The following is an 11,191-nucleotide window of genomic DNA, read 5'->3' as shown; positions in this document are numbered from 1 at the left end:
TCAAAGTAATAAGGGATCGCAAGAAAAGAATGTTGTGTCTGTCCCAAGCTTCATATATAGATATAATCCTTGCTCGTTTTAGCATGCAGGATTCCAAGAAAGGTTTCTTACCTTTTAGGCATGGAATAGCTCTATCTAAAGAAATGTCTCCTAAGACATCAAAGGAGATAGAAGACATGAAAGCAGTTCCTTATGCCTCTGGAGGAAGCCTTATGTATGCAATGTTATGTACGAGACCGATATTTGTTTTTATGGTCAGCAAATATCAGAGTAACCTCGACAAGGACATTGGACTGCGGTAAAACATATATTAAAGTACCGAGAAGGACTAGAGATTATATGCTAGTTTACCAAGCGATTTGCTCCACATGGGTTACAGATTGATTTCCAATCGATAGGGACAACAAGAAATCTACATCAGCTATGTGTTTACTTTAGGAGGTGGAGCCATTTCATGGAGGAGTGTTAATCGAATTCGGACTCAACCATGGAAGTCGAGTATGTAGCACCTCTGAGGCACTAAAGAAGCAGTATGGCTCGGGAACTTTCTAATGGACTTAGATGTGATTCCTGGTTTACCCAAAATCATCACAATTTATTGTGATAATAGCGGTGCAGTTGCAAACTCGAAGGAACCACGAGCTCATAAGGCAAGTAAACATATAGAGCGCAAGTACCACCTGATACGAGATATCATGAAGCGAGGAGAAGTTGTCATCGCCAAGATTGCATCAGCGGATAACCTGGCAGATCCTTTCACTAAGGCCCTTCTAGCGAAAGCTTTCGATCGGCATGTGGAGGGAATGGGAATCAGATGTATGGTAGAAGATATGACAGCTTAGTCATTAGTATAAGTGGGAGATTGTTGGAGTGTATACTGAAAGCCTAACTTTTTGTAAACATTTATTATGAATACAGAATCACATTTGGTCAAATTGTCTACATTTAGTTGTAGTTGTTCAATTAATCTATATTGTAGATAACATAGTATGTGGTGCTACATACAGAAGATGATGTTATCAGTACCTTATAAATTATAAACAGTAGCTCACGACCAAAATGGAAAGGAACAAACCATTGGAAGGTCGTAGTGTAATTAGGAATTAGTTTATCTTGACTATATAATTACACTAGTACACTTAGAGTGTATTGAGTAGGACCATTTGAGGTTATTTCTTTTATACTGACTTTATAAAGGAACAAATACCTCAGTTATTATAGAAGTGTGTGCTCTTAATCCTAATATAATAACAAGCACATATATTTAATATTTATTTCTTTAATTTATCAATGAGTGAGATTTAGTTCGATAAATCAATAAGCTCGATAAGTTGGGAAATGATATTACTTATAGTGTGTATTGTTGATTATAGAAGGAAACTGTGTCCTAGAGATACTAGGTTGATAATGTCCTCAAGAGGAGCTCATAAGGATTGTCATGTTAAACTCTGCAGGTGGACTTAGTCCGACATGATGATAAGGTTGAGTGGTACTACTCTTGGACTAAGATATTAATTAAATGAGTTGTCAGTAACTCACTTAATTAGTGGACATTCGATATATTAAACACAGGGAGACTAATACACTCATAATAAGAAGGAGCCCAAAATTGTAATTTGGGATTGGTGCGGTAGTTCAATAATAGTTCTCTAGTGGAATGAATTATTATTGATAAAATTAAGTTGTGTGTTCGGGGCGAACACGGGATGCTTAATTTTATCGGGAGACCAAAACCAATTCCTCCTCTCGGTCCCTATCGTAGCCTCTTATTTATAGAGTACTATACCCACCTATATCCACCTTCTATACCCACCTAAAGGGGGCCGGCCAAGCTAGCTTGGAATCAAGCTAGGGTCGGCCTAAGCATGGTTTAGGGTGGCCGGCCCTAGCTTGAACCCAAGCTAGAGGGGGCCGGCCATAATTAAATTAAAAAGAATTTTAATTTTAATTTTAATTTTTATTATGTGGAAGATAAAATTTATTACAGAGAATTAAAATTAAAATATCTCTCTTTAAAGGATCTACAAAAGATTAAAAGAAAGAGATTAGATCTCTTTCCTTATTTGTAGATTGGAAAGATATTTTATTTTTTTCTCTTTGAAAATTATTCACATGATTGAAAATTAAAATTATAGAAATTTCTTTTTATCAACCATGAAGGGATTTTAAAGGGAAATTTTATTTTTTAAAATTTCCAAAGACAAATAAGGAAGTTTAATTGTTGATTAAAAATTGGCTTATTTGTTCTCCATGAGGTGGCCGGCCACAATTCAATTAATTAGGAAATTTTATTTATTTTTTCTTAATTAATTGTTGTCAAGGAAATTAAGGGAATTTTATTGTAATTAAATTTCCTAATTTACCAAGGCTAAGGAATATAAAAGAAGGGGTGGGGGTGCCTTCATGGGTAACAACCTCTATTATTTCTCTCCCTCTTTTCCTTGGTGTTGTGGCCGAATCCATCATCTCCCTTGGAGCTCTTGTGGTGGCCGGATACTACTTGGAGAAGAAGAAGAAGAAGGAGAGAAAGCTTGCATCCCTTGGAGCTTGGTTGGTGATTTGTTCTTCATCCTTGGTAAAGCTTCCTTGTTGTGGTCGAACCTAGCTAGGAGGAGAAGAAGGTGGTTGGTGGTTTCTCATCTCGGAAGATCGTTGCCCACACAACGTCCGAGGTTAGAAGAAGAATACGGTAGAAGATCAAGAGGTCTTTCTAGAAGGTATAACTAGTAATTTTTCCTTTCCGCATCATACTAGTTATTTATGAAAATAATACCAAATACAAGAGGCTTAAGATTCTAGTATTTCGAATATGTTTTTCGATGTTGTGTTCTTTTGTTTTATTTTTCCTTGTGATTTGATTGTTCTTTTCGGTTAACCTAAAGTTATTTTAGGAAATTAAATATTAGCTTTCCATAAAGGTTTTGTCTAGTCGGTGGTGGTTGCTCCCATATCCAAGAAGGCCGTGTGCCTCGCCACGTCAGTACTAGAAACCAATTATGGAAATTAATATTTAATGGAATTAATAACTTAAGGTGATTTGGGTCGAACGTGTTAAGTTCCGCAGGAGACCCAAGTCAAAACCTAAAAGAACGAATAGATTAGGTTTTGGATCAAACGTGTTAAGTTCCGCAGGAGATCCAAAATTTAATTTAAAAGAACACATGGTAGCTAGGAAAAGGTTCAGACCTTTGTACAAAATTTTTGTACAGTGGAACCTCTAGGTTTTTCGAGTAGCAACCAACAATAGGTGTGCTTGCTCATGTGTCTAAGTCCTAAACTCTCGAGCCATTCAGACGAGCTATAAGCGTTCTTGCTCACGTGCCTAAATTCTAGACTCTCATGACGTTTGTCCAAGTTTTAAGCGTGCTTGCTCACACACCTAAGTCCTAGACTCTCAAGCTATTCTGCCGAGTTATAAGCATGTTTGATTACGTGCCTAAATTCTAGACTCTCGAACCATTTAGTCAAGTTATAAGCGTACTTGCTCACGCACCTAAATTCTAGACTGTTGACCTATTTGATCGAGTTATAAGTGTGCTTGCTCACACACCTAAATCCCAAACTCTTGAGCTGCCCGGTTGAGTAATAAGTGTACTTGCTCACACACTTAAGTCCCAGGCTCTCGAGCCATTCGACCGAGTTATAAGCGTGCTTGCTCACGTGCCTAAGTCCTAGAGGGGATGAATCATCGTCGATTCATAAAAAAAGACATGAGTCAGCTGTCAATCAGAGAAAGGGGAGCTGGTAGAATATATGGTGATTGCCTGTAAAACTACATTTATGATGAACATGATAATCAAATCATTTCTCTTGTATACTTTCATGTGTATCACTAGCACCTTACCTTGCATTTCAAACACCTAACAGACATTTTTTGAGAAAGATAATGTTAACGGTAACGTTGAGGGGTGATAGTTAGAGTCGCATCAGATAATTGAGCGGTAGCAGGACTCGGGTCTAGTTAGTCGGTTATAAATCTCCTTCGACTAGATTTAAACGAGAGGCTTGTGATACGACGTGTTGTGAGTGACCCCAAAAGTAATGTGGGGTTGATAGTCAAGATGATATGACAATTAAAGTCAAGGTGAGGTGGCGGTTAAAGTCAGGGTGTACATAGCTGGTCGACCCAAGAGTCAGTCAAACCTTCAGGGCTCATCTCCCCAAACTTCATGGGCTCAGCTTTCAGCATATACTCGGTCGACCCAAGAGTCGGTCAAACCATCCGGGCTCATCTCCCCACTTTTCATGGGCTTAGCTCCCAATATACAGTCGGTCGACCCAATAGTCGGTTGAACCTTCGGGGCTTAGCTCCCCACTTCATTGACTCAGCTCTCAGCATACAGTCGGTTAGCCCAAGAGCTGGTTGGACCTTCAGGGCTCATCTCACCACACCTCACGGGCTCAACTCCCAGCATACAACCAGTCAGCCTAAGAGTTGGTCGGACCTTTGGGGCTCAGTTCCCTACACTTCATGGGCTCAACTCCCAACATGCAGCTAATTTGTCCAAGAGTCAGTCGGACAGTTAGAGCTCAACTCCCAGCATACAACCAGTCAACCCAAGAGCCAGTCAGACTGTTGGGACTTAGCTCTCCACTCTTCATGGGCTCAGCTCCTAGTATATAGTCGGTCGACCCAAGAGCCGGTCAGACCGTTGGGGCTCAGTTCCCCACTCCTCATAGTCACAACTTCCAGCATATAGCCGGTTGGTACCATAGCTGGTCCGACCCCCTCTAGAAGACAACATTGTCAGAGAATCGCAACTACCTATCAAAGAATAATGACTACTCACTAGGAAATATTCCGCTACTTTGATATATATACACACAATAGAACCTTTTTCTGCTTAGAGGAGGGCTGATATACATCCTTCATTATCCAACATATTTTGACACCAGATATTTTCTGACGTCTCATTACTACTGAGGTTATGAGAGTGAATATAAAAGGGGAGTCTTCTCCGTTGGCCAAGTACACACACACACCCACATACACATATACTATTGTTCTACTACTCATCTTCTTCTCCATTTTTGCTACGATTTTGACTTGAACGTCAGAGTGCCTGTGCCAGGGACTCCTCCCTGGTTCTCATTCTAATGTTCATGTTTGCTTTCTTTGTGGTGTGCTCATAGAGGATCGCTCGGCGCCATCTTCTTCCAGTTCAGAGTCTTCTCACAGTCAGCAACAGAGCCACCTACCCAGCGCACCATCTTCCCTGATTTCAAACATGATCAGATATCATCCTATCCCATGTTGTATTCGAGTCGTTGTATATTTCTTCTAATACTTGTAATTATAGCCTATTCTTAAATATATTTTGTTTCTCATCCTTTAACTTCCACCATTTAATTTTAGAAGTCATATATTTTTTCTTTTATTGATACTATACTTGAGATATATATCCAAACACTATTAACTTATATTGGATAGTTAAATTTTCTCTAGAATTACCTTACAATCTTTACAAATTTTTCCATCATTCTTCCTAATTATATGAAAGTCAATTTGTAATTTACTATTCTCACTTTTGAATATGAAGTGTTATTTTTCTTAAAAAATATATTAGCTAATATAATGTAATATGTTGTGGTAAAAATATAGTTTTACCTTCTTCATTTTATTCCAAATTTGTAACCCTATGTACCTAATCATATTCTTTATTTTTACTCCTGCATACTCATTTAGATCTCCTTCTATTAAAATTATTTCCGTTGATGAAATATTTTATAATATCTCATCTAGATCATCTCAAAATCTAGATTTAGTGTGTTCATCTTATCCTATTTGATCTACATATATACTAATTATATTAATGATTGCTTTCTCCACTACCATCTTGAGAGTTTTAATCCTATCATCTTTCTAACTACTCTCATTACTTCATCCTTTAGTAAACTATGGACAATAATACCTATTCTATTTCATATTTTACCCATTTTTGTGTTCAATAATTTAAAATTTGAATTCTCTATCATATTTGTATTCCCTCTTACCCATTTTGCCTCTTATATATACAAAATATTAATTCTTCTTTTAATCATCGTTTCAACCACTTTTATTGTTTAACTAGTAAGCATTCCTATATTTCATATTCCAAATCCTAGATTATTAATTTTTTTTATAATATTTGTTCTTATATAACATATGATGTAAAAACTCTTATATATTTAACACTATAACCAAATTCTTATGGATACATTATGGTAGGATCTTATAATATGAATTCTTGCATATTTAATACTACATCCGAGTTTTCATAGAAATATAATGATTCTTACGAAGACATTACAATCAAACCTTATAACACATTCCTTCTTAGGAATATCCTAACATTAATGCAATAATTTGATTGATCTATTCATTAAATATTTATTTGAAAATCTATACTAACTGATAATTTAACATGCAACCATTACCCTTTATCACCTGCTAATTAATAATACCACATTTTCCCTTAATTTGAACCTCCCCCAAAAATTTTAAAATTCTTCATTAGCTTCTTAGATTAGATTGTCGGTGCAAATTATTGAAACTAACAATTTGATAAAGAAAAATATTCAAAACGAATCTATACGTAATTGAGATCAAACATATAACAGATCATCAGGCAGACAGAATGAACCTAGGCAAACCAAAAGAAATAAAGAAAAGTACTGAAAACAGTGCGAACCATGTTTTTGACGATCAAGCCCATGACAGGCATTGTGTGCTAGTCATTTCAAAATGACTTTGTCTAAAGATATACAAAGGAAATATATATAGTCAAATTACATCCACACCCGTAACTAAAGAATGCTCTTATGTGATTTGAAAGCGCCCATGCTGATGCATAAGGCATTAATTTTGAAAGGAGTTTTAACAAAATTTTAAGCCATTCGAAAGATTAAATGAAAATTTCGTCTCTTTGTGGAGCTCAGATTTGACATATCACGTGTTTGAGAGAAGGTTTTGAGTGAATCATTGTCTCAAAAACAGGATTTTCTGGCGCCTGCTACTTAGCCACTGGGGTCCAGTGGGCTTCGCTGGCCTACTACCTGCCGGTGGCAATCTTGTGAAATGTAACACGCGCTCCTCAGGGGACGAACGAACGATCAGGTGCTCACCGACGACTCAGGATGACTCGGCCTGTTTTAAATCAAAGCGTTGAAATCCCTGAATTCCTAACCAGGAACGGCTCCGATCGACAGATTGCCGAGTCTCCTGTCGTCGGAGAATCACCCATCCCCGACTGTTGTCTAAATAAATAACCCACCTCTTCTGCTCCGCCACTGCTCTTGTTCCCGATCTCGCTCATTCCGCTGTCGCTCCGGGAACACTAAAGAGGAGCGTTTCCGGCGAAGAGGTAAGCCTTTCTTCCTTCGCAGTCTCTGTTTTTCTCCATTATTCTTTCATTCCAGTTTGTATGCATCTTGCTCATCTTAGACTCCGCAATGTGAGTACTGCCGCAGAGATCATGAGCAGCATCGCTTGTTCTTGGCGACCAAAGAGAATGTACAAGTATCGTTAAAACTTAACTCACACAAAATGCTACAAGTTCACGGAGGATTTGTATCGATCGTCCAGTTTTGTCATGTGATTCTGATTTAATTCACTAATAATGCACTGCATTTAACGATTTTACCCTCTCCCATAATTTTGGTCATTTTTGTCTGTGGGGTTGCTTCCTGTCAGTCCCGTACTGTAGCTTAACATTCACATGTCTCTCGATCGATTAACCTGTTCTCGTTCCTGCCTCTGGCTCTGTGCCTGTGAGGGGGAATAAGATGATCCAAACCTCGGGCATCGCAACGTCATTTTTTCGTATGTAAATCGTCTAGTGTTTTTTTTACTGCTCCGGGTATGGAACTTTTGGCCCATCCCTCGTCACGCTCAATCAACGTTGCGTTTGGCTCTCACAGTGCAGGGAGAAAATCTCGAAGACTCGTCACGGATCTCTCCTCGATTACGCATCTGCGTTCGATGGAGATGGAGACGGAGACGGCGACGACGAAGACAACGCGCTGTCACGCCTCGTGCCCGGCTTGGCTTCGAGCGGCCCTTGCAGGTATGAGCAACCACTGCTTTCCTCAGCTTTTTAACGCTGATCGATGTTGCATAGGAACGCAACAAAACTTGTGTACTTGGCACTTTGACGAATTGGGAGGGTAATTGTTGCGGCATATTAATGGGAAAATCTCAATGAATAGTAAAAAATATACAAGATCCGATCTTTATTTTTGCCGCGTTTTGATCGTAAAAGATAGTAGCTAGCTATAGAGATACCACTTTTTAGCATACGCTGTATAATGTCATGATCTCTCCGCTCTTTTCGATTTGAATTTGAAATTTAAAGTAAATGTTTTCGTGAGCCATTGCAGTCAAAAGCAGGGGTAAGCAGAGTAGCCTCTTGTCAATACTTTCAACTACATATTGTTCTGTCATTATAATTAGTCATTGCAGTTGCTACCCGCAATTTCTGCCTACTTTTAATCTAAAGTTGCATAACGTTGTTTCTCACGTCGCAGTCGATTGAGAAGTGTTTCTTGGGATCATTCTTTTGTTAGATTCAATTATTTCCGAAGCAAAAAGCATGTCATAGATTTTGTTTTTTTTTAAAGCAAATAAATGAATTATTACTTCGATGAACAGATTTTCAATTCGGTTTGAGGGAAAAAAAAAAGCTTTTTCTCCCTAAAGAAATCTGGAATCAAACTCTTGTTTTGAGCAGATATAGAGAACAGAGTGCAATCACTGGCGGTGAGCTTGCCGGACGACTCGGAGTCCTACTCATTCGCGGAGCGGGCGGAGAACTACTACCAGAAGCGACCCCAGTTAGTGGCTCTGCTCCATGACCTCCACCACCGCTACCTCTACCTCGCCGACCGCTACTCTCAGTCCCTCCACCGGCACCGCCGCCGCGCCTCTTCCGTCTCCTCCGACATCGATGTCGAAGCCGACTCCGCCTCCTCCGACGCCGATAGCACTCTCTCCTTTCAATCGCTACCCGTTCACCCGCTCCGTGACCCGCCCGCCGCCTTTGCCATCGCCAATGCCGCTTCCGACCTCGACATGATCGTGGTGGAGCTGGTGCTCGCGTCGGTGGAGCGGGACCTGCTGGAGTCGGAGGAGGTGGAGGCCGATAGGCGGTTGGCGGAGTCGTCGCGCAAGATCGAGATTCAGGGGAGTCTGGTGGAGGTGCTGGAGGCGGAGCGGATGGTTCTGCTGGGCGAGAACGCGCGGCTGGGATTCCTGGCTGCATCCGCGGAAGAGAAGGCTCGGGGCGTTGCAGCGGAGCTGGGTTACATGCGGCGGCGCGCGGCGGATCTGGCCAGGGTGGTGGTGAAGCTGCGGGAGGATCACCGGGTGTGCCTGCTGGGGCGAAAGATCGAGGGGCTCCAGGCGCAGATCTACGGGCTGGAGCGGCGGAACCGGGAGTACCTCGAGGCGATGGCGCGGCGGGAAAAGGAGAAGAGGGAGGCCCAGTCGGAGGCGGACCTACTACGGGAGGAGAACCGCCGGCTGAGGGAGGAGGCCGAGGCGGCGGCGCGAGGCACGCGGCGGAGGAGCTGGTGGGACAGGGTACGGAAGCTCGAGTGGGCCCCATCTCCGTATGCGATGCACGTGAAGGAAGCGAAAGCGCCAAAAGGCTGCTTCTTATAACGAAGCACGGAAACAGTGTCCTCTCGTATATCGGGCACTGCGACGACTGCCTTCTCTATTTTCTTCCTAGTCCTTTTTATTTTGTTAACTGGTTGAATGCTTAAGTAATTAGGCTGTAAATAATTTATAATGCCATGGTAATGCATTTCTGTTATTTTAAGTAGGCTTAAATTTTTTTTTAAATTTAAACCGAAAATTAAATCAGGAAATTATATATTCAACGGCTAACAAGTAACGTGGGCAAAAATGTGTCAACACTACTCTTTTAAAATGTTGACAAGAGGCGATATGGAGATAGGTCTTGGCAAAACAGAGACTGTATATGCTTGTGTTGGGTTAGTGTTTAGTTTGGCTTTGATCTCTATATTGGAAATTGGTTTTTATAATTAATTAATTAAAATTATAGGAGTTCCTTTTGATTGAAAAGAGAAACAAAAAAGCTTGTCTTTACTTTTCCATTAATATTTTTTTATTCGTTATTGCTCATTTACAGTTGAACTCTTCCCTTCTTTAATAGATCACTAAAATTTTAAATTTTAAGTCCTCGTATTTTAAGTTGTATGCTGAAAAATGGAAGTTGAGAATTGAAAAAATTAGCTCTACATTGTTTAGGTAGCTAATGCATAGAATTCTATCCTTTTTATATATTATTAACATGACTTATTCTCCTTATTGTTTTTTTAAAATAAAATTAAATATATTTAATTTTAAAAATAAATTGTCTCTTTAAAAATAATAAAGAATTCTAAGTTATTATTTTTTTTCTATACTTTCTAAAAATATGATAAGAAATTATAGAATATTTTAGCATTGTTGCTAAGCTAATAAATTAAAAAAAAAATATTACTAATTTAGCTATAATATTTAAGAACACCTGATTAGATACTCCTTTCTTTGTTCGATTTATTTGGTCTGTTTAATTTGTCTGATCTTTTTTTTTTTAATTTTGGATTTTAAGTTTTAGATTTAGATTTTTTGGTTTTAGAGTTATAGTTGTAAGATTCCAATTTCTGTTTTCATTTCTTGATTTTGATTTTTAAGTTTTGGGTTCTAATTTTTATTTTGAGTTATGGTTTTCTTTTATATTTTGGTTCTATTCTGAGTTTGGATTATAGTTATGGGATTTATTTTGTTACAAAGCTGTAGAAATAACGACAGAGAGGGGAAAAAAATGATAATGATAAAATTGAATAGTCTAACTCGGATAATGATAAATTCAACCAACACAGGATGAGGAAAGATTTTAGTGACTGTATGCTAGACTAATATTAGAAAAAAAAGCAAAAGAAAAGGTGAAGATAATTTTGTTGAAAAAGACGATAATAAATTTTATATCAAATAATATCTGTTGGGAGTCCAGTGTCGTACTAAAAAATACGTTTAAAAAATATGTATAGTAAAAATAAAAATATAATAATTCTTAATTCTTATCTCAAACATACCACACACGTATATAATTATACAACACGATAAAACATGATTAAAAAAAATCTAAAATAACTTTTACTCTACCTGATTGATGATACAAAGTAGAAAGGACATCAACTAGTA

At 38.7% G+C, this 11,191-nt stretch overlaps 1 protein-coding gene across 3 annotated transcripts; it reads left to right on the top strand.

Moving 5' to 3' along the window:
• The first annotated feature begins 7,183 nt into the window (after positions 1 to 7,183).
• Positions 7,184 to 9,800, top strand: LOC122028327 (kinase-interacting family protein-like). Of its 3 annotated transcripts, XM_042587329.1 has the most exons (4): positions 7,290 to 7,343; positions 7,424 to 7,498; positions 7,900 to 8,045; positions 8,709 to 9,800. In XM_042587329.1, exons 2-4 carry the CDS (start codon positions 7,455 to 7,457, stop codon positions 9,638 to 9,640), a joined length of 1,122 nt encoding a protein of 373 aa, XP_042443263.1. In that variant the 5' UTR covers positions 7,290 to 7,343; positions 7,424 to 7,454; the 3' UTR covers positions 9,641 to 9,800. The 3 variants fall into 3 exon arrangements, with proteins under 3 accessions (XP_042443264.1, XP_042443263.1, XP_042443265.1); XM_042587330.1 differs by lacking the exon at positions 7,424 to 7,498 and having other exon boundaries at positions 7,184 to 7,343; XM_042587331.1 differs by lacking the exons at positions 7,290 to 7,343; positions 7,424 to 7,498 and adding an exon at positions 7,511 to 7,801.
• The last annotated feature ends 1,391 nt before the right edge of the window (positions 9,801 to 11,191 follow it).

Source organism: Zingiber officinale, chromosome 1A, assembly GCF_018446385.1.
Source record: "Zingiber officinale cultivar Zhangliang chromosome 1A, Zo_v1.1, whole genome shotgun sequence".
Lineage (NCBI taxonomy): Eukaryota > Viridiplantae > Streptophyta > Magnoliopsida > Zingiberales > Zingiberaceae > Zingiber > Zingiber officinale.
Note: the sequence above shows the minus strand (reverse complement) of the source record. Positions and strands in the feature narration are given on the sequence as shown.